The sequence below is a fragment of the Lepus europaeus genome, chromosome 4, assembly GCF_033115175.1.
Source record: "Lepus europaeus isolate LE1 chromosome 4, mLepTim1.pri, whole genome shotgun sequence".
Taxonomy (NCBI): Eukaryota; Metazoa; Chordata; class Mammalia; order Lagomorpha; family Leporidae; genus Lepus; species Lepus europaeus.
In genome coordinates, this window is record NC_084830.1 from 35,881,622 (window position 1) to 35,906,552 (window position 24,931).

The window sequence follows — 24,931 nt, forward strand, 5'->3', positions numbered from 1 at the left end:
AGTGGATATTTACATGTTAAGTGTAGAAAGAAAGAGAAACCAACAAAGATGATGTCTACATATAAAAGGGACTACGAGAGGTCAAGCCAAAAGCAAAGATCACTTCTGTGACATAGAGGAAGGGAGTGCAGGAGACATGGCAAATGGCTTTCATCTTCAGAGTAAGTCATAAAGTTCAGATACAAAGAATTAGGAGTGAAGTTTTTAGTCTTGAGAAAAGTGACAAATGACAAGTGAAAATAACTAAATTATACTTTGCAGGAAATGCGATGCAAAGTCTTTTACAAGTGATTTAATATTTGCATGGGGGTGAGTAACTGAATACATGCCAGTCCACGGATGAGGATTTATCCTGGCAAGGGTGAGTGGGTGGAGAGCAGTGCAAATGCCCCTGAGCCATTCTTTAACACCTCACTGTGGAATCAGGACTAGGAAGACGACTGAGAAGAGAAGCAACTCAAAGAGGGCTGATGGGAATGTCAGGGATCTGGACTCCAAATTAGCAGACAGATTTGTTGGGAATGACGGAGTAGGCAAGGAAAAGCTGAGTTTGTGGTTAAGTAAGGAATGCTAGTTGTAAAGATCTACTTCTTAATTAAAGCTTTCAAGTTGGTCCATTTTTACTAAAAGTTCAAAACATTTGGAGAGATCCATAAAGACCTCTATCCGGGTTTTGATCACTTCTCCCAGCTCTGCCCGAGTGGCGCTTCTTCCATCCTGTTCCACCAGGTCTTCTGTGTCCATTTTTGTTCATTTGCCACATTGCCATCTTCCATCTAATTGACTTTCAAGACTGACAAAACTGTATCCCTACTGCTGACAACTGCAGTGTTCAGTACATTCATCTTCATTGTCTATTTTCAAAATGTGTACCATGTGCCCAGTCTATTTAAACGTGGCACTGAACTTCAGAACTCTCCAGTGTGTAACAATGAAAAGGCAGTCAAACAAATATGAGGTTGAAACCCCTACAATCCACATTTTGATATATACATTATATATCATTTAATCTGAAATAATCTTTATGTCTGAGCTAATCAGGCAAACTTTATAATATGTAACACTATTACATGATCCATATTTGTTTCATTTAGACTTAAATAACAATGGCATCAGTTGATTTAGTCACCAAATGAAATAAAGCGATTAGCTTACTTTTTGACAAGGAAAGGACAGTTCAAAATAATGCTAAATGTCGCCAGTCACTTCAACTGCCCTACATTCAGTCAAAATGCAATGCTTGAATTTGGGGGTGGAAGATAGCAACACGACCCACTCCACAGACAGCACCAGGTGGCCTTCCACTCTCTGCTGAAGTCTTTTCTGCAGAACAATAATATAATGTTGCCTTTACCTGTATTATTATCGTTACCATAGCAACAATAGTAACTACCATGTTTTGAGTACTCACTATGCTTTTTCACGCCCCGCTTTATATAATTAACACACCTACTTCAGAGATATTTATTTATAAATGTCCTACTTTGTAGATTTGATGACAAAGGTCAATCTAACCCTCTCTTGGGAACCTTCTTCAGGCTTTAGTTGTAATAAGACTATGAGGGTAAGCCATGGCTCAAGCTTTCAAATTGATTTAAAACACAAAAACTCTAAAATGTAGGCTGAATAAAACTTTCAAGTATAATGTGTACTCATAAGTGATTAAAAGCAAGCAGTCTAATCTTTTTGTGTGTGTATAAAAGAATGACTATTTCTTCTCGTAAGAATGAGTAATTTTCAGTCTTTGAAAAATATCGAATTAAATTTCAAGAAAATATTTATGTCATATATGTTAATTATAATGACCAAAACAATTTTCATAGAGTAACCATAGTACTCATTGTACCTTTGGATGGCAGAATCCTCAAACCATTTTTCCCAGGTATAGAATTTATATTCATGGTTTAGACAACAAATTTCTAGTTATTTTTCACATAAGTAAGACTCAACTTGTTCCCTTTTGCTCTGTTAGTGAAAATGTATGTGAAGCAGCCCCCCCATTCCCATCAGTAGCCCCTTCACCCACATCTTGCAGTGGCCAAGGGGAGGGGAAGTGGCAGAGACGTGGGAAGGAACACACACAGCACACATAACTGAGTGACGGAGGGCAGGAAGTGGTACATTGCATGAGAGAAGCATTTTCTTCTTCGATAAATGACTTTCTCCATCTCTCACCCAAGAGAGAAAAATGGGCTTACCCATGGGTTTCTGTTGACCACATTTTCCTGTGTTTTTTATCCTCTCCAGGGACCATAAATTTTCATTGGTGTTTCTTTACATCCTTGTGTGTGTGTGTGTGTGTGGTATTTAGATGTAATTATTAACATACTAGGTAAAGCCTCTAGTGCATATCTTGACTATATGGAAAACTGTGATGTTATTAAGTGTTATATCAGTCATGGATATTTCATTTTCTTGAAACATAGTTCAGTATTTTTAAAAATTTGAAATGTTTATATTGAGATAGAAATTTATTCCACAATGATTAGATTATTTATTAGCTGCAATAAGCATTATTCAGCTAAAGTTTAAGTAAGGCTAGCAGTTTATAGAACATTTAAAACTATTCTAAAAGTATTGATTCATAGTTTACCTTAACATTTTTGTTATGATAGACCAGTGTGACTCAAAGTGATTGAAGGCGATATTTATTAAATAATAGGAAACTTTAAGAGCAAGTTTACAAAATAATCTTAATTTCTAGAAAAGGGTAGAATAAAATCAATTAATAAAACAATATACATTTATTAGAAAACAATGTCTTAAATATTTTCTAACTATATTGCATGTATCTTTAGTTAGAATCTATTAAATATGTGTTTGTATTTTTATTTCATCCATGAGAATTTAATGGATAAGGCTCACTGAATAAAATAAAAGTTCTTCTCAATAGCGACTATACCTAATTACGTTTCCTGTCTTCACTTCACTTCCAGTCCTTATTGTGACCTTTCCTCTTATCTAACTAAATTTCAAGGTCTAATTCATTCAATTTTTTTTCTTTTATTCATATATCATCTGCCTAGTAGTTTAACTTCAGGGCACTGAATAAAAATAAAAGTTTACTAACAGTTTTTTTCTTGGTAATTAATTGGATCAAAATGATTTTACTTTTCAAATCTAATTATTTTGACAGTTATTATTTTCTGTTTTTTGTTGTTGTTGTTCTTTATATTTTTTGGTTAAAAAAAAGTTTAGTAGCTCTTCAATCTAAACCCAGAGAGAAACAGCACTATCTATTTTTGGTATTGTAAGCTTGTTACTGTGTTTTTCTGTTTGAATTTGTCTTAATTTCTTCCTCCTTCAAAAAGTATTTGTTGTTTTCAACTTTCCTATGAAATATAGTTAATGCCTTACAAACCTTTTAGGAAACATTGACATAATCACTACCAATTGAATCTGCTGCACAACCAGGTCATTTGTCTTTTGATTTGATATTTTGGAAAAGATATACAGAAAAAAGAAGAATGAAGAAATTAAATAAAATAGAAGTATTCAGTTATAAATTGCGTGACAACAGTTTCCTTTAGTTTTGTAATGTTCTAAGTCATCTAAAAATCAAGTATTGTCATTGTGATTGATTTTTCAATGAATGAAATATTCAATGAATGAAATATTGACCTTTGTTATGAAGTTGGGGAAGAAATGCTTACATATGCTTGGAGTCCATTTGGGAACTAATGGTACTGATATTCGTATTCAAATATTTCACATATTGCAATCATTTTTTTTTTTTTTGCAGTTTTACTAAAGGGAGGAAAAAAAGAGGAAGAGAAACCATTTAGAGACTGTGCAGATGTATACCAAGCTGGTTTTAATAAAAGTGGAATCTACACTATTTATATTAATAATATGCCAGAACCCAAAAAGGTAAAATCAGAAGTGTTTGTTTACAAGATGTAAAACAGATCCTGGTTGAACTGCTGGATAATCAGATTGATTTGTGGACTTGTTAAGCTGGAAGTATACATATGCCTGAGCTCTTTTCTCCCAGAAATACTCTATTTCCCAGGTCTATAAAGATGAAAACTCTATTTACTGACATCCATCCCATCCTTCTTCCATACAATTTTTTCTCTGCTATTCGTGGATGTCTTATTGCTTGTAAGTGATTATCTTATAGAGGTTGCAATGCCAGGGCCACATCCACCTTGAGAATGTGAGGTAGATATCTTCTGAAGTCCAAAGAACGCAAAGACTGCACATTATCTACTCTCCAAACATCGTGGGCAGGGAGCAGGGAACTTATTCTGAATATTTGCAGAATCACCACTAGGAGGGTAGAAAAAAATATCCTTTCTCAACCTACAATCTTAGAAGGATTTGCTTTCCATATTTACATAAAAGAGTATATGTTAGGGCATCAGGTTCATCCATATGTTGAACTGCACCTAGAATAAACTGAAGTAAGCGAATCCTATCTTCCTGCTGTCACATCTCCTTTAAATACTGCCCCCCTATTTTAATCATTAAATCAACCATCCATGCTTTCAATACAATTCAGTGGGTGTCATTCATCACTTACTAGACAGAGACAGAAGGCAGTAGTTTCCAGTGTATTAAAAATCAACAATTTCATAGATTGTTTCAAAATAAAGTAGATGTATAGTGATAAAACCCATCCATGCATCTGAAGCAGGGTATATGGGGAGCTTTGAGGTAGAACAGCCAAAAGGAATGCAATGAGAAGCAGCAGTCCAGCTCTTCAACAGGTAAAAGTGTTAACTCAGCACAAGATACCCAGAGCACAGCCTGTGGCCTTGACGGATGAAAAGCTCTCCTTGCTCTTTGCCTCACCTGAATTATTGTTCCCTCCCATTTCCTCTGGGTCATAGGCAGATGCTCCCAGAAGGCCTTCCCCTGTCCCTTCCCCTGTGCCCCAACCTGGAGCAAATTGGGACACTTTCTCACTACCAAGAGTTCTGCAAGGCAGGGGCTCTGCTTTTTTTTTTTTTTTAATTCTGATTTCCTGAAGTGTAGCATGGTTTCTTGCACTTAGTAAGTCCTCAGCAAACATGTGTTGGAATGAGTAAATGAGTAAATAACCAGCTGAGGATCATAGCAATACTTCTATGTAGTATATAATATGTAAATCCAAGTTACTTAGTCTTACTGATTCCTGATTGTTAGTCTTCTTTGCCAAACAAGGGAAATGAATGTTGGTAATCAATTTGCCAGATGTCGCTTAATGGCCAACATAGTGAGTCTGGATCCTTCTCAAGGTCTGCTCAGATCTAGTTCTCCTTCTACCAGTGTCCTCTGTCTCCTAATTTCCTTAAGGATTTCTGGTTTAAATTAGTTCACTGTCTCTAGTCCCCTTTGCTGGGCCAAATTTTTCTTCTCAAAAGAAGTCTTCAATTTTCTTCTTGAGGAAGATTCAGGGAAGAGCGAGCCCAGGCAGGAGGAAAGGCAGCAGGCACAGATCTGTCCATGGCGACCTTGGCCACCCACCAGAGAAATGTGGTTTCATCAAATCACTTGTTCATTTTGGGTTTCTGAGCAAGAGGTCATGGAATCAAGTGTTCCAAGGCTTAAAAAACAAACAAACTATAAAGATAAAATGGGTTTGAAAGTGAGGAGATGAGAGTAATTTATTGTAGGAGGAGCCTTTTCCATATCCTAAAATCATACTTGAACTTAAATTCAGCATACACACACAAACACACACACACACACAAGCAGATGTATACACAGCATGCAAATAACATATAAAGTAGGTAAGAAACTGCCCCAAGGGAATGGCAGTTTCAAAAAGTTAAATATTCTACTTATCTATAGTCTACCTGAGATCTCAAAGAATCTTTTTATTAGTGTCAGTTCCACTAAAAGTTTGTATAAAAACAGAGTTAACTAACAATATGATGTGACCCTCCTTTTAGATCTCTAATATTTCCATGATGGATATGAATATAAAAATAATATCAATTTCAAAGTTTTCAGGTTGAAGACATTCACACTTTTTTTTAAAGATTTTTATTTATTTATTTGAGAGGCAGAGTTACAGAGAGAAGTAGAGTCAGAGAGCGAGGTCTTCCATCCGCTGGATCACTCCCCAAATTGCCGTAATTCAGAGCTGAGAGATCTAAAGCCAAGAGCCAGGAGCTTCTTCTGCATCTCCCACATGCATGCAGGGGCCCACGCTCTTGGACCAATTTGTCCACTTTCCCAGGCCATTAGCAGGGAACTGGTTCAGAAGAGGTGCAGCCAGCACACAAACTGGAGCCCATGTGAGATGCCAGCACCCAGCAGAGGCTTAGTCTTCTTTGCCACAGCTCCAACACACTTCTTAATTTTTTTTTTAAACCCCACTGCCAGGCCTACCATGTGGCCCATGGGGAAGCAGGCAGCACAACCTTGAGTCAAGTTTTGATCACTCCTTGAAGTTTAGTTCCAATGTTATCACAGCTCAACTCTAGTTGGAAACATTTTGAGATGAAATTGCCAAACAAGCAGCTTGTAAACTGCGGCTTTTGTCAGGGCAGAAGACCACCCTGTCCTCTTTCACAGTCTAGAACAGATCTGGAGGGTATATTTCTCTGCTTCAGTGTATTGAGTATTTCATTTGCCAGGTCCTATTCAAAGCTTTCTTTTATCTGTATTTTATCCACACAGAGACACATACACGTGCACGTACACACTCACTGACTCTTGATGTGGTGACACAGATCCTCTCATTGTTCTCATTTTAGAAAAATGACTTGCCCAAACCATATACTTAGTAAATAGTCAACACTGGTTTTGAAACAAAGCAATCTGACTTAATGGAGTCGTATTAACCAGAGGGCTAACCAGGATAATTATCTTTTTTAATAATGGCTGAAGTTGTAGCATTCCAGGGAGCAATAAACACATAGGTGGCATAAGTCATGTAGGCAAAGGTTCATTGTTAGAAATTAGATAAATTGATCCATGATCTAATCACAATTACCCTCACTCCTTAATATCATATAATTTCATTTTCTTCTCCTATTTTGATATAGATCATCGGTATTCTCTTAATTCTATTTTTTTAAAAAAGTGCTAGGAAAATTCGTCTTTACAATATCCCCCTTTTAAGCACATTGTAGATACAGACATCAGTGCTACCCTTGGGTTTGCTTAGCTTTTGGTTTGCCCTTGTAATGATTTCCAAAGCCCTATCAAGGGTAGAAAACCCTAAACAACCAATAGAAAAAACAAAAGAGGATGACCAAATACTTATGATATAGGATATGGTCCAAATAGTAAAACCTGAGCTATTTAAGACATCTGAAAAAACAAATTAGCAGAAATTTGGATCTTTATGGTAGAGTAAGAGTTACATGTGTAACAGAACTGTTATGCAGTTGTTTGGCTGGCATTGTTCCATGCCACAAAATGGATGTCTGCAAAAGTTGGGAAAGTATCTTTTCAAATATAATGTGGAAACCAAAGATGGGTTTCTAGGATTAATTATTCAAACAGATAGAAAATGAGAATTAAGATCTTTATATTTCTCCTTTCTGTTTCATATTATTAATGGCTTGTGGTTACTTTCCTCTCTGAATTCTCTTCAACATATACTAGTAGGAAACAGGATTTTTCCATTCATTTTATAATTTTCTATAACCAAATACTCTATGGTCGGCTTACTTTCCTCCAAAAGAACAAATCATGAAATCATAACATTTATTATAAAATATTAATTTTATTTGAACTCATAATTCTCCTAATTCTTGCAAAAGGACTATAACAAATTAGTTGAGTCCTTTTCATTTAAGTTTAAAGAAAAAAATCAGTGTCCACAAGTGTAAGTACTCCAACTTGTCTGGAGAATAAAGGCATAAAAACTATGTGAATCAGATTTCTCCTTTTTGTTTGGGTTTAAACCCCACATAACGTTAAAAGGTGTTTAATGCTTGAAAGCTTTGACCCTGCCTGGGATGGAAGCCAGTTCATTCTTCCCTTGGTTAGAGTTAAAGCCAGGTTATCCGATCAGTAAATGCATCAGGCATAGTAAGGGTCATGTCCACAAGCAGGACACCGCCAACAGCACAGACCACACAACAGTGGCAAGTGAACTTTCCACGTCCTTTCAGGTCTCAAGTGGGTCTGAAACCGACCATCTATTTTCCTTAGCTTTCTTCGTCTGTTAAGCATATGATTTTTATTTTTCTTCTGCAGAAAAGTAGAAAAGTTTTTTTTGGGGGGGTGCGGGAGTTGGCTAAAGTGAATTCAACTTCTAAATTTAACATTGGTAAAAAATAGCTTGTTTAAGGATTTGTGATGCCAGTATTATTAACTAGAAGTTGGTAACCATAATTGTAATCATAAGGAAAAGTTATTGAACTTCAACATATCCTGGCTTTATATATTCCATATTAATCATAATAAATTATAAATAACAAATATGAAATATTATATAGCTTTATAATATGTAATAAGAGTAATATCTTTAAAATTACTTTATATAATATAATACATAATACAAAATATATCTAAGAGGTAAAGCATAATGAGAATCTTTATTACAGACCAATTTCTATTCTATTCTATTCTATTCTATTCAAAAATCTCCATATATTGGCTCATTTAATCCTCGCAAAAGATTGAAGAGTGCGAATGGGACCAATGTGTCATTTAGCTCCATTGTGCCCTGTCTTCACAGATGGCGGCTGATTATCATCGGTGCTATTAGTAAGAATTGTGACACATATTTAACTCCTAACCTGTCTGCACCTCAGGTTCCAACCCAGTCATCTCCCTGGGTATTTTCTGTCCCCTCACAGAGTTCTGGCTTTCTCTGGGTGCTTATCTAAGATGCCATCCCTTCAGTCCTTAACATTTTCAAGGGACTGGTTGCTTTAATTTCCAAAGAAAGTTGTCCTTTTCAAAAATCTGGGAGTGGTTTTAAAAGAAAGTACTATGCAATTGGAAAAACCTAGATGACAGCAGTAAACATCCCTGCAGCACAGTTTTCCCTATACAATCCATATTTATTAATATAGCAATTCTTTTGCCTGGGCACATGCCTGGACTTTACAGCCTAACAAACAGAGTCTGACCAACTTTAAGCAATCAGTGTCCACTGGGAAATAAAAAATATGCTTTAACAAAAAACAAACAAGAAAGAAAGATTAACCAGTCAGGGCAGAATAAAATTTAATTGAATATTAGTTTCCTCTAGCAAAATGTTGCCTGATACTCTCACTTCCTGGTATTATGGCTTAAGTAGCATCAGAAAAGTCCATGTTGGCCACCTTTTTTGATTTACTACCATGAGTTCTTTAAGCTTTGCCATCTGATTTTATTCTCACAGGAATCCTGCAATCTCACTGTCCAAGGTCACTAGTGGCTTGTTTATTCCAAATGTACACATTTATTTTCCTCATCTTTATTTATCTTACTTTTCTGGAACATTAAGTTAACCACCACCTGAACTTATTATCCATCTCCAACTTTCTTTGCCTTCCGTTACTTAAATTTCCTTACTTTAACTTTATTGCATTTCTAGTTAAGCAACAAATATTTGTTCAGTATTCATTACTAAATAATGCTCTAGGCACTGTGGATAGCAGCAAATAAAATATCTGCCCATCTAAAAGTTAGTAATGCATGTTGTCTGTAACAGTTGTTCAGCAAAGCCCGTTCTTGAACCTGCCTCCCTCATCACAGAAACATTTCTTAACAGCTTTTTTTTATTTCTTTCAATAATGCACCCATCTTCATGCCATGAATTACTCCTTTCAAGCATATTTCTCCTAGTGATTCTGTAATAGGGCTTAAATCCTAAATCCAGTTCTCATCTAATTAAAATCAATATAACCATTGGTAAGTTGTTGAAATGCCCTAAACGTCACTATTTTTTAATTAGTGAAATAAAAATAATATTATACCTTCTTCATATGATTATTGTGAGATAAAACTACAACATGCACACAAAGTATTTAAATTATTGTCACTTAACAAGCATAATATACTGATTACCATTTCTTTAACTTAGAAATGTTTTTATTTAAGGAGAGGCAGAGAGCAAGAGAGACAAGGGGAGAGCTAGAAAGCAATAGAGAGAAAGAGCATTCTCGCCTTCTAAATGCCAGGGCTGGGCTTGGGAAAAGCCAGGAACCAAGAACTCAATCCAGGACTCCCTTGTGGTTGGCAGCAGCTCAGTTACTTAACTTATTTGTGCTGCCTCTCAGGGTCTGCGTTAGCAGAAAACTGTAGTCAAGAGCTGGAGCTGAGTATCTTAACAGAGGCACTCTGAAGACAAAGGTATTCTCACTGGCATCTTAACTGCTAGGCCAAATGCCCACCCCAACTATTCCTTTCTTTTTCCTTTACACTCCTATCTGTATTTTTGTCCTCAGTCTTCATCTAGTAGAGCATCGATAACTGTTCAAAAAACTTCATTTTGGATGTCCATGCTCCCTTAACCATTTGGTGTCTGAAATCATGATCATTTTCTTCTCTCATTTGTTATCTCTTTTGCTTAAATTTCTCATTTGGATCACTGCCTGTCATTCTTTAGGTTATGGAGTTTAAAATTCTGATGTCTAATGTCTCCTTAATCCTAGGAGTAGTGACTCTCCAAAGACTGAGTCATTTTGAGGTCATGAGCCATACTTTATTCATCATAATATCCCCAGTTGTAACAGAATCAGTGCCCAACAATGCTTGCTGAGTGAAAAATAAGTGAATGAATAAATAAGAATTACGAATGGTGACAGATTAACAGAGGTTGAGTTGAGGACAAAGAGCAGATATAGAAGGGTTAAAGGATTAGCAGAGGGGGAACCTAGGGAAAGGGAGGGGAATTCAAATTTATAATCTTGGAGGTTAGTCAATTCCTAGGGATAATGAAGACATGCTGGGTGGGTGGCTGTTGTCAAATTAGAGGCAGAGCCCTCAGGAGAACAGTTGTCCTATTTTATATGCTCACAAATAGACATGGATATCTTAGTTTCTTTCACTCTGAGGAAGCACATGGACAATTTGTTCTTTGAATGACAGCTCTTGCCATTGCTTTCATACCCTTTAGCTATTTCTGCTCCAAATGTAATGCCTTGGGGAAAACACTAGAGGTTTTTCCTCTAATCAGAGCTTAGCACTGTGACTGTCTGCTGCTGTTGCATCATATCCACACCTTTAGCCAGCCTTCAAAATGCTTTAGTGTTCAGTTGCTAGGGGAATGGTGTTCCCCGTAGCCCAATCCTTGAATAATCAAGCTGCCACATTCATACTACATCAATTACAGTGATTGCTCTCCAAAGATAATCCTATTACAAATATGTTTCTATCCTTGGGTGAACTCTGGGGGGAAATGAATCAATTCTAAATAAATACTATTGTATTTGGAATAATTGAAATAAGCATGTCTTTGAATGATTTGGATAACTTTTCCACATGGGAAAGAAATGCTTGTCGCAGTTAGAAAGAATACAGTATGTCATATTCTCTACTTATTGTTTGTGACTAAAATTTAAGCAAATAATGTGTTCTCCATATGCTGAGGACCAAATTTTGTAGCACTGAACAACCAAGAATAACTATTATAATATATAAGTCCATAGAAGTAAATATGCAATAAAATATAAAAGTTAAATATATATAATTTTTAAAAAAATTATTTGTCTAAAATCTTTGTTTGGACTTTATTATTTCAATTAAAGTTATAAAAATTTATAGTCATCTATTTTGATAGTAAAATAACCTATAATTCTGGAAACTTAAAACCTGAATATGCATAAGTGCCTGTCTCTGTTTAGGACAAAGATTTTTCTGACTGTTTTACAGTCTGTTTTTCTGCTCACTGATTTAAATTTTTGCAAGTAATTTGTATGTCATTGATAGGATTTAGTAAAAAACATTCAAATATGTACCCTGGACAGAAATACCAATAATATATTTTAATTAACATTTTCCAACATAGTAATTTTTCTTCCAATCTATAGACCTATTATCCTATTTCTAATTTAAAAGATCATTACATGTTTATATGAAATGGACATAATTCTCACTTGATTTTCCCTTTGTTCTCTCAGGTTTTTTGCAATATGGATCTTAATGGGGGAGGTTGGACTGTAATACAACATCGTGAAGATGGAAGCCTGGATTTCCAAAGAGGCTGGAAAGAATATAAAATGGTAAGATGGAAGAATTTAGTGTTCTTTGATGTTTTATCACAAAGGTTGTCTTCAGTTATGATAAACCTTTGCATTTTTAGATGTGTTTTGAGATACTTAAAAAATAGATATTAATGATGTTAGTCTCATTAGGCAGAAAGAACTCATAAATCATATTCAGTAAATGATTTCCATGTGTGCATCAGAATGCAAAGTGTGTTACTATAATTATCTGGTGGATTGTTATATATTATCTGGATTTGTTCCTAGTTGAGTAAGGGTGGAGGGAGCTAGAACTCAGACCCAGGCTGGATACAAGAACCAAGGTACGGAAGCTCTGCAGGAGTCGGTTGTGGAGCAGAAAACAACTGCCTCACTCCCCTGGCTCACAAGTTGTTGCTGGTTGTGGCTCAGATCTCTCCAATATTACTGTTTTATATGGTTAACATGGGCTTCTCTGATTATGATTAAAATTCTCAAGTGACAGTTGGCATCTCCCAAGCAGAGAAGTAAAAGCTTTCAGGTTTTTTAAATTTGTTAAGCTCAAAAAATGCCGTGGTGTTAGTTTTTCCGACTGCATGATATTGATTGAAATTAATCACAAGGCCAATCTAGACTCAAGGTAGAGGAGTATTCAAGGCTATGTATTGTGAGACATGGTTTATTGAGGCCTCCAGAGTAACAGTAGGCATCACCATCATTGTAACCATCATCATCATCAATAAAGATTAATATGTGCTCTCCCTGTACATATATTCTTATCTAATTTTTGTATGAAATTATTAGCTAATACTATCCCCATTGTAGAAAGAAGCAGAGATTAAACAGATCAACTTTTACAAGATAATATATTAGATAATTCATATAATCCATAGTCTAATAATCATGTAATCAATGCCTATAATATTAACCATCAAAATTGCTGGTTGAATGCCAAGGAACAGTAATAGAGAAAGCTTTCTATTTATGAACTAATTCTCCTTCTTTTGTATTGAAAATTTCTAGACAATTCTTGTCTTAATACCATTTGTAGACAAGGATAAATGGTGATTGATTGATACCACACTTCACCCATTAGTAGTTGTATAATTGATCAAACAGTGGTCTACAAAGCATTCTAATAAATGAATGGAAGGCCCCCTGATGTCACTGTGTCTACAACATTTATCTGAGATACTTAATTAAACACTCTGAAAACAGGTAGGATCTTAACGTCTTTAATAAACTATAACTTAAGATAGAAAGGTAGGATAGGGCCAACAAGAGAATTCTGTGGAGATAACTAAAAAATCTTTTACCTAGATAGAAAAATATATTTAAAAATTAACAATACAGAATAAAAGTGATAAATTGTTTTTGAAAGAGATTTATTTGTGTATAAGTTTTTGTGTTGTTGGCTATATAAAAACACAGATTAATGAATTTAGTCTGCCCTAATAGTAGTTTTGAGATGCAAAAAACATAGATTTCACAGATGACTATCATGATCTAGTTCTCTTAAGAAATAAGTTTTTGGTGCAGGCATTTGACCCAGTGGTTAAGAAACTGCTTAGAATGCCCACATCCCATACTGAAATATCTGAGTTAGATTCCCAGCTCTGTTCCTGATTCAAGCTTCCTGTTAATGCTGAGAGGAAGCAGGTGATGACTCAAGTGCTTGGATAGCTGTCATCCATGTTGGAGCCCAGGGTTGAGTTCCTTGCTCCTGGCTTCAGCCTAGTCCAGCACTGCCTATTGCTGGCATTTATTGATTGAATTAGCAGATGGAACAATCTCTCTATCTCAGTGCCTTTCAAATAAATTCAATAAATAGGTAAATTGATTTTTTACAAAGCTTATTATAAAAGAGTGGAATTAAAAGGTGAGGCTTTTTTTTTTTAAAGAAATAAACTTTCAATTCTGGAGGTTTTCAAACAAGTGAACCCATTGCAGAGGTTACAGGTAGGATGGGAGGAATCTAGACATCATGTTGACAGCAGGCAAATCTGAGACCATTTAACCTGGAAAAAAAAGGATTAAGCAAGAATTTGTCTGATGGCTATTTTAATTAATTGGATGGATGGATGGATGGATGTGGTCCTATAGCCTGCTGTGCGAAGCATGGTCCAGGGACTAGCAGCATTTGCTCCATCTGGGAGCTTATTAGAAACACAGGATGTGAAGTCTCATCCCAGACTTAACTGAGTTAGAATCTGCATTTTAGCACTTTTGTGGGACGTTCTATAATGACTGCAGGAACATTCCAGAGAGACAGAATCCAGGGAAGTATGAAAAAAACTCTCTGGTAATCAATTCTCTCTAACATGAAATGTTCTGGTATTGTAAACCCTGAAAAGCTCAGTAGAATGTTGATTATCATCTTTAAGGATACTCTAAGAGGAGCATTGGAATTTCAGGATAGATTTTAAGGCCCCATTCTGCCCATGCGATTCTAAAAACATCTGGGAAGGTGGAAATAGTTCTGGAAGAGGACTTTGAATTATGTCTATGCTAACAGTTTGAGTCTCCACTCTATCAATTAGAAGAGGAGTAAGTTTTCTCAAATCACTAAATCCACACCCTGTCTTGCCTTGAGCGATGTCATGAGGATTAGAAATCATATACATAAAGGACTTTGACTCAGAACTGTCAGTATGCAACAGTTATTATTATCCAAGATTAAACATCAAAGGCTAAAAAAGTTACTTAACTGTGTTAAAAGAATGAGTTTGTGAGCCACGTTAATTCATGATTATTTTACCACTAAAATGAGGTGCATGGGGGCCAGCCTAGGGACACAGTGGATTAAAGTACTCCCTGGGACACCAGCATCCCCTATGAGTGCCTGTTCAAGTCCCAGCCACTCCACTTCTGATCTAGTCCCCCACTTAGGCACCTGGGAAAGCAGAAGATGGCCCAAGTCTTGGGCCACTGTACCCACGTGAGAGCTGCGAATGGCATTCCAGGCGCCTAGCTTTGGTGTGGCCCAGCCCTGGCCATTCCAAACATTTGGGGAGTGAAAGAAGCGCTCTCTCTGTGTATGCCTCTTTCTCCCTACAAGTCTGCCATTGAAATAAATAAATAGATTTCTAATAAACTAAAATAAAAATGAAATGTGAGGAAGTCATCTGAGAATCAGATAAAAGATAGAGATTCAGGCAAATCTAAAATACGTTATTAAAACTAATGAGAAAAGACAAATGAATATAAAGTTATTCTTGTGAAGATTTTCCAAAACAGTCAATAATTAACTGTAAGCATTGCTCCCTTGGCAAGCAAGGCTAGTTTAGTAAGAGATCCTGACTTAATGAGTATGTAATCAATACAATAAATGTTTTAGAACTAGTTAACAGCTATACACATTTTAAAGCATTTTTTTCTTTATAAGAAAAAGACTGAACTTATTTGTTAATCCCTCCACCCCCTTCTTAAATAAAAAAGGCTATCACGCTTTATTCAAACTTGAAAATTTTATCAGTTGCATGGCCAGAAAACAAACTGAAATCTTGAAGCATTCTGGCAAAAATGAATCTGAACAATTTTTTAAAGTTCATCATATGTTATAACTTGGTTAACATTCATCAAAACACTTGGTAGAAAGCACTTCAGATTTTTCCTTCTGAGCTTCTCTTTCCTGTAAAGACAAAATGACACAATTCCACCAAGAATGGACATACACTTCTTATGCCAACTCCTATCCTGTTCCCTGCCTTTGAAGAACTTGCCAATCCTGCTTAGGGTAGCTGTCCTTTGAGGAAAGAACTAGGCATGCGCTCCTTCCTCTCAGCCTTCACCTATGTATTGTTGTATACAGTTGGGCACTATGCTTCTTCCCTAGGCATTTAGTATAGAAATAGCATTTCATCCCTCCTTCCTTTCCCCCTTTCTTCCCTCCAACTCATCATATCGGTCTGCCTCTTGCCTCGTAAGCTTTCCAGAACAGTATGTTAAAGTTGTCAATGTACGGAATTACACATATATGTTATATATGATCATTATTGTTTTTAAACCTTTTTCAGCATGGACGGTTTGCAACTTATTGATTCTTAACACTGGCTTTAAGCCTACAAAGGTCTTTTATCTGAGCTTTGTTTTCAGCAAAATCTGGTTTATGGATTTGTAAAGATGTTTGCTTTGAGGGAAGTCTGGATGGGGCTACTTAATGAGGCACTTAGGGAACCATATTAACTCTTTTCAGCCACATGGATAGCATTTAGTAGCCTTGGGCAACAAGACTTATCAGCAGTACTTTTGTATATAAAGATCAATGAAGCTGGAAGTTCCAAATAGTACCCTAACTGGCCTAACTTCATAGTAGGTGGTGACTAATGCCCTGGAGACAAACTGGCTTTGTCTTGAAAACAATTACCCCCTATAAACAAAGATTCCTATGGACACAACCATTTTAGTCTGAGTACCTTACCTTCTGGGAACCTTTTACTTCTGCAAGGAAGTTAAGAATACATTTTAAGCTGTACCCTAACACTGGCACATTAAAATGAGAATATGTAAAAAATGAAAATTTCAAAATAAATCTTTCTTGTGGTCTTTCTCAGCAGTTGACAGAGATACACAATTTTAGAGTGTATTAAAGCACCTTTGGAAAGCTACAGCTCAATCTTATCTGCTACTTTTAAAAATTTGTATGGAAAAAAATGAAACCCATTGGATTCATGTGCTATGTCTGGTTTCAATTTTGCTTCATCTGTAAAAAGTCGACACTTCCTACAAATATTATCAGACAAAACAAATAAAGTATCAGAGACAATTATTTCATTAACTTGGAGCAGAACAAACTGAAATTGAACATTTCTGCAGGTTTTGGCAAAAACTAATGAATATTAATCTTTTCTCTGCATGAATTTTTTGAGTAAACTATATTTCAATACAAAGACCAATTTGAAGTTGGCATTTAGGTCAAATTCAGTTGTCTTTCTCACTCTTTCATTAAGGAACTGAGAATAAATCAAATTGATTAGCAATGTATCTGAATTATGGAATCAAAATCTTTCAAACTGCTATGATTGACATAACTGAGCCCAGTTTTCATAGAAGTACACCGCATTCATACTTGGATTGTATTCATAAAAAGAAGAAATTCTGTTTTTGTATTTGTTTGTTGCTATTTTTGTTTCAGTGTTGAATTTTATAGAAGCTTTTTTTTATAAATGTCACAGGTTATTTTGCAGTAAAATATAGATCTGTAGTAAACTGTTACGTGCAAACCTGTTTTTTGGATGCATATTGGACATCTCTATCTTTTACTCATGAATGTGATTTTTTTTCCAAGTAAAGTCCCATATATGCTTAATCAAAAGATGAACGTGGACCTCACTATGAAGATGGGGTTTTTATGATGCATGCCCCTTCCTTGTGTACCATGCAGTCTGATCTGATTAATGCATTCTCTCTGGTTTGTACTTGGAATGGCTAGTCCACATTACATTTGTATGATTCTCCACTTTTGGTTTGTCACCTAAAATTACCTCATTTGTAGATCATAAAACTTGTGAGATGCAGACAGAGAGGGATTAAAAGAAATAGAACCAAGAGAAAGTTGAAGGAGTCAGGTACTCTTCAGCAACAGAAAACTAATATAAGAATAAGAAGGTAGCGTGTTTTGCCTTTTACCTTAATTTAGCTCCCATTGCAATCATTTCCTCTTATCGTTTTACTTAATAATGAACTTCTTGGTTGAAATGGTAATACCCATTTGTATAAACCAAAGCTCAACTTGTCATTACAATACAAGAATCCCTATCATCTGAAAGCCTTTAAATAATTTTAATTTAATTAGTTGCAGGCTAAGACAAGCCTCTAGAATTTTTTTTTTGTTTGTTTTCTTGCTCATTCAGAGGAGAATGGAGGCTTCTTACCCTTAATTTTATTGCAAACAAATTTTTAAATCTGCATAGTTTTTCATAACATGTATTTTCTATAACCTGTTTGAAGACCCTTCATATATGTGGATTTCAAAAATTTTTGCACCAGCATAAACTTATCTTTTAATTTCATTGTCCACGAACTTTTTGAGGTCTCTACGTATTTCATCCTCTCAGCTTTGTATATGGAAATGACACTTTGAATCCAGATTTTACAAAGAAGGAAACTGAGGCTCAGAAAGACAGCAGGAAGTTCCACAACAAATATGTGTGTGTCAGAGCAAGGCTTCCTACTGGAGCAGAGATGAGCAGTAAAGGCTGCTTGATCCAAGCCAAGCCTTTGTTCTATGCATTAGATCTCTGATCGTGACTACTAGACTCTCCATTCCAGTTGCTTAACGTGGGAACCCATTTCCTCTCCTTTCCCATATTTTTCATCTTTACGATGAAACAGTCATTTCTGCACCACTGTACTGGGCTATTAGAAGGTTTCCTCCCTGAACTGTCTAACGGCCATTTTGATTCATGGTAGCCAAACATTTTGCCTCTATAATAAAGCATTTTGGGGAAGTGTATGAAACCAAGGATTTTGGTTTCTAGATGAAAATTTCACTGCTTTTCTTTCAGTCACTTTTTTCCTGAAAGAAGAAAAAACAAAGTGTTAGGAAGGGGTATTTATTTTCAACCGAGGGGTTATTGGCCTGCACGCCAAGGCACAGGGATGGAGGTTTTTCTAAGAATGACTCCACTGCTGCTGGTCCATTCCTGAGGCTTGCCTAAGATCACACTTTTCCCTGGGGAAGCTGGGGAGTTTTATCCACACAATGCTTTCAACAGCATGGAAATATGTGACCTAAAACTTAACACTTCATCATTCCTAGCCTCTTTATTCACATTCAGAATAATTGCTGAATCCCTGTTCAATGATCACACAGAAAAGGGAATCATCAAGTGGCTAGAGGGAGTTTTGACATGTCTGAGTTGAGAAGAAACGCTAGAAAAAGCCCACGGGTCTTTCTTTATCTTCCCAGGGGCTGCTGCGACTGAGAAAGTGCTAATTCTATGACTTCTCAGCTCTGAAAGCTGCACTCTTCCTGCTTTTCTTGTTATGTTGCACAAGCTGCTATAGGTGCATGTCCAAATTTGTGCCAGCGTTTTCTGTTACTGTGAAACTTTTGCAAGGTGTGCCTTGAGCTTCTCCGAAACAGAAAAAGGAGCCACTGGAAGCCCAATTTCAATGAGTTCTACAATGTTCTAGTGGAACATAAACCCAGTGCAGTCTGGACAAGTAGTTTTCAGTGAATCAAGGAACTAAGACCCTGGTAGACAACATTAAAAGTGTGCATACATATACTAAAATTTCATTTTAACTTTAAATAAACAAGCATTTATTTGTCCATTTTTTAAAGATGTATTTGTTTATTGATTTATTTGAAAGGCAGAGCAATAGAGAAAAAGGGAGAGACAGAGAGAAATCTTCCATCCGCTGGTCTATTCCCCAAATGGCCACAACAGCCTGGAGTGAGCCACTCCACAGCCAGGAGCTAGAGTGCCCTCTGAGACTCCCACATGGGTAGCAGGGTCTCAAGTACTTAGGTCATCATCTGCTGCCTTCCCAGATGTATTAGCCTAAAGCTGGCTGGAAGCAGAAGAGCTAGGACTGGAACTGGCTCTCAGAATGTGATGCTGGTGTAGCAAGTGGCGACTTAACCCACTGTGCACAACACCAGTCCCCATTTACCCATTTTTTAAAATGTAGGGCCAAAGGCTGGAATTCAGGGTCATAAACCTTTCTCATAAGTAGAATGTATTCAAGCTCTATCTTGAGTTTCTTTAAACTATAACAGTGCTTAAAGACACATGTAAAGTAGTATAAATTAACCCCCCCCCCAACATTTTACCCAGTCTTTTACATTTTCAGCAACATATAATTCAAAAGTATTTTTAATGGTTTCTCTTCCTTAAAGATTGTATCAGACATATAAAAATTGTATTTATGGGGCACCATGTGTTGCAGGTGTACATTGGGAAATGTCCAATCAGGATAAATGTATCTCCTTAAACACTGACAATTTCTTTATGGTGAAAACACTCAAAATTCCTTTCTTCTAGCTTTAAAAAATATATACAGCACATTATCTATGCCCACTCTACTGTGTAGTAGAACACCAGAAATTCTTTCTCCTATCTAATAATAACTTGGTATCTGTTCATCAGTCTTTCCCTCCTCACTCCCTGCTTTCCCCAGCCCCAAGTAATCACCCGTATGCATTCAATTTCTATGAGATCAACTTTTTCAGTTGTTTGCTTTTGTTGAGTAAGCCTAGCTATTTAATTAGAATTTTATAAAAAAAAAGAAATAACTTCTTTCCCCTCTTTTAACTTAGCAACAAAACATATCACAAATATTATCACTACAATAACAGCATAAATGGGGTTGAAACCAAGCACCAGTAGCCTTTGGTAAGTAGTTCATTAGGTAGAGGCAGTCACATACAAGTGTATTTAATGCATATTTAGTAAGTATGTGCATCTGAATATCTCAAAGAAGGAAAAAGAACACTGATTCATTAAAGGAGAAAGCAGTGAAGAAAAATTCTATAATTATAATTCTGTAAAACTGATATAAAGTTTGAAAGAAAGCAATGGTTTTCCAAATTGTCATGCATATTGATAAAATAAGGACTCCTGTAAGTATTTTAATCTGTCTCTCATATTTAATATAAATAAAAGCCTTATTAATAAGTGCCTCGATTGACCAGAACTGCTTTACTTGTGAAATATTGGTGTATAGCCTATGATCACTGCAAGTGATATTTTAGATATTAGTGTGCACAAGACAAATCCAGGAGCTTATGCAGATGTAGGTTTATGTGGCTAACTCTCAGACGTTTTGCCTTAGTGTGGAGCCAAAATTTTTTGTTTCTAAGCAAAACTCCAATGACTGTGATACCTCTGAGCACCTTTCGAGACACTTCCTTGAAGCTCAACCCTATGGTCTTCAAGAACTGTGGTTAAGGCTATTTCCCTGAAGGGCGCAATGCTGGAATCATCCCTCCCTTTCCTGCCTCATTTTCCCTCTCTCCCTCACCCTCCCTTCCTCTCTGACAGCCCAGCGGGTGCAGTTCTGCACTAGTTTTTGAGGATTCGCAAATAAAACTTCTATCATCATGGAGCTCACGATCTGTCATGAGGAGCTATGTTGATGAAAAACTGCATTGAACTCCTAGTACTGCCCTAGAGTACTTTCGGAGGCCACTATGAATACCCAAAACCTAGAATGCTACCCATTCTTTGTTTTTTTTTTTTCCTATCACTAAGATCTCCAACATTAAGACTTAGCTTTTTTCTAGAGACCTCCTTTATTTTCTTCCCACAAAAGAACTATTTTGAATATTTAACAATTCTGCCTGGAATTGCTCCAGCGAACAAAAGAATCATGCTGAGACTCAAATGCAAAGCAGCCAGCTAAGGGTCACTCACTGGCTTTTGCCAGTCTCCCTTCTGCTTCAGACTACAAATGCATGCTGGTAGTGTACTAGAGGTGATTGTAGTCATGGGTTTACAAGTTTGCTTATTAATATTTTCAGAATATAAATGCCATAGTCAAAGGTCTGGTAATCTGCAAAGTTGTTATGGGAACATAATTGAAATGGAATACGAACAATAACACCATAGCTAAATAATTTGTTTGACACTACTCTGACAGTATTCGTGGAAAAATGTTCAAATTACTTTAGTAATATTGCATTAACTAGTGTTTTAAAAACATTTGCAGAAGCAAACTTTGAATTGAGAAGTGTTCCCTGGAAACCTATTAATCAAGTTTATTTAATCCAAAAATGTCTCCATCTATGCAGGATTGGATAACAGATTTTATTGTAATAAGTGTTATATCTAAGCCTCAATCAAGAGAAAATAGCAAAAATATGTTGAAATAAGTCAATAATTGGAAAAAAGTATGTGAAATTTTATTAGAAAAGAGTTAAATGCTGAACACGAAAAGAGTGTCGCTCTAAAGAAATAACTACATCTCTATCTTTCTTCCCAGGGTTTTGGAAATCCCTCTGGCGAATATTGGCTTGGAAATGAATTTATTTTTGCCATAACCAGTCAGAGGCAGTATACACTAAGAATCGAGTTAATGGACTGGGAAGGAAACCGGGCCTATTCACAATATGACAGGTTCCACATAGGAAATGAGAAGCAAAACTACAGGTAAGTCCTGTTTCAGTGTCCTGCTCAATGACCTTTGACCTAGCCATTTAACAGGTTTGTTGGAAAAGTGAAAAAATCAAATGAAAAAAAAAAAAAAAAGATCATCCTTCAAAAGGAAAATCAGTTTGTCTAGGCTGATGACAAAGAAATACAGCAAAGCCTGTAAAGATTTCTACACGGTTTTAAATTTCAGCTTGCATAAACTGACTGCCTTTTGTGTTGGCTCAAATTTCAAAGGAGAGTAAATTAAATGAAACTTAATATCATTGTTCTTGGGCAATTATTGTGATGAAAGTGCAAGGAATTCATATGCACTGATAACAGAGAAGACACTGGCTGGAAATAAGTAATCTCTCTTCTACCAGAGGAATTTCTATTCCTACTTTATTTGCCTTTCTTAAATTATGTTTTCCAATTTCATAAAAGTGTTAATAGTACAATTTTGTATTTCCAATTTAATTTAAAGACAAGATGGGGCAGAATTTAGAGGTTATGTTTGGTAAATAACATGAAGGGAAAAATCCAAATACATCATTGCAGATGTAAAAATTGATACACTGAATCCAAGGTATGTTTGATCATTATATTTTCAATGAGCAGCCCATGCATTAGAAAAAAAAAGCTGATAGAAGTGTGACTAAGGAAATGATATGCTGTTCAGTCCACAAGCGCTTACTGTGTAAGCATCTCTGTTCCAGGAACTCTCTTAGGCACTGGCCGTTTGGCAGTCAGTGAGGAGGTCTCTAGTCTTACAGGCCTCACAGCCAAGCTTTGTTACAAACAAGGCTGCTCAAAATGTGACCAGCATTCTTTGAGACCAGGAAAGACATCTTAGTGACTTTTATACCACTATCTATTAATGCAACACTTGGCAAATGGCAGGTTTTTTCACTCTGTGTACCTCAGCTTCATAATCAGTAAACTGGAGCTACACTGATGTTTAGCTCTCAACATTGTGACTCTGTTGGCTTATAAACACAATTACGTAGTGCCTGAAACAGATTGCAATGATTGCAACGAAAGCTTTATGCTTTTCCTTCCAATCAGTATGGCTATTTCCGTGTTGAGTTGTTTCTGTTGCTTATTTGTCTTCTCAGGACATACGATTCCTTAGGGGTTTGAATCTGCATCTTTTTCATGGCACAACTCATTTTATTTTAATGGATTACGTATGGGGATGGAACCTTGGAGACACAATAATCATTTTCTTAACAAATAGTGATGATGTCACCACAATAGAGGACAAAAAACTAGATCTAAAGAGTTGAGATTCTCATGGGAGGAGCCAGGGTGCACTTAATGGCAACTCAAGAAACCAAAGAAGAGACATTTATAAAATGCAATGGAGTGTAAGAAGAAATGTTTCCAAGGAGGTCAATATTTTGAGAGTTTTGTAACAAGGAAAACCACTGTAAAACATCAGGGGTACTCTTATGTAAATGTTTTGAAGTGAAACTTGAAACTATATGAAACTTGGCTAATGTCAGACAGCTTGACAATAGGACTAGCAAATAATTAGTTTAGTCTTTTTCTAGGCTCCTGAAGAATTTGCTTTGGTTCCTTTCCAGAGTGTCTCTTGGTTCTTCATAGGTGGTTCTTTGTATGTATGTGTGTACATGTGTGTTCATGTGAGTGTAATACTGCAGTAGTGGTAGGGAGACCAAGACTGTTGGGCAAGGTTAGGAGGACTCTTGGCATCCGCAGTAGGCCTCAGGGTATGTGATATAAGTGTCATTCTAGCATCTTCTGGAGGAAGGGATACTTACTTCCTGTGTACAGTGCTCCACTGGCTTCATTGAGTGCTTCTCATTCCTCCAACATCTATGTGATTCTGTATCCTCACCCGAATGGTATAAATCTATGACAACAAGTATGTCTTCCCATCTAGGATGAGGCGCATACCCTTCAGACGGAGAGTCAGCACTTGTGAAAACGCGATGCCCACTCTGGTAGAAGATTAGCTAGCGTAAGCCTGCTATAAAATGGTGTTTTTCATGCCCACTGCTGTTTCTCTGAAACCAGGAGTGTCACACGTGGCAAGGGATAGATGCCAGGTGTCCATCATTGTTTTGCTGTGCTTTTTCTCCATTCATTCCTCTTCCCTCTGCATCAGGCCACCTCTCTGTGATAAGTTAGGCAGAATATTCATGCTAAGATGTGCCTCATGCTTTATAATTTAAGAAATCATTTTAACACTTTAATCATTGACTTTCATAATGTCTTTTTGCGATAGGTGGTATTAGGCATATTTTAAAGAATTGAGGATTTGGTCAATTTATTCTGATGCAATGAAATTCCAACTAAAATTTAAAATTATGGAATTCGTGCTAGGCTTTTTAAAATATTTTCATCTTCATGTTTTCCTCTCTCAAATTCTGTCTTGGAATTTTTATTTTGAAAATGCTTGGAATATGTTTAACCATGGTATACAGATTTAATTGAAAAATAAAAAGAAAACAGGTTGGACATTTGGCTTAGCAATTAAGAGGCTGGTTAGGAGGCTTGTACCCCCACATCAGAGAGTATAGGTTCAATTACCAGCTCCAGCTCCAGGCTCCCATTTCCTGCTAATTTCAGACACTCAAAGTCAGCAGCAATGGCTCAAATGATTGAATTCTGCCTCCTGTGCGGGGCACCTGGATTGAGTTCCCAGCTTCAGCCCTGTCCCCTCTCCAATTGCTGTGGGTATTTTGGTGGGGGGTGGTGTGAATTAGTGCATAGGAGTGCTTTCTCTGTGTGTCCTTGTCTCTCAAATAAAGAAAACATTTAAAA

General features: G+C 36.4%; 1 protein-coding gene across 2 annotated transcripts in view; it reads left to right on the forward strand.

Moving 5' to 3' along the window:
- Positions 1-24,931, forward strand: part of ANGPT1 (angiopoietin 1) — a 255,541-nt gene that overhangs the window by 191,326 nt on the left and 39,284 nt on the right. For both annotated transcript variants that reach the window (XM_062188110.1, XM_062188111.1), the window contains exons 5-7: positions 3,743-3,870; positions 12,000-12,101; positions 21,993-22,159. In XM_062188110.1, coding sequence (XP_062044094.1) covers positions 3,743-3,870; positions 12,000-12,101; positions 21,993-22,159 — 397 coding nt within the window. The remainder of the gene's footprint in view (positions 1-3,742; positions 3,871-11,999; positions 12,102-21,992; positions 22,160-24,931) is intronic.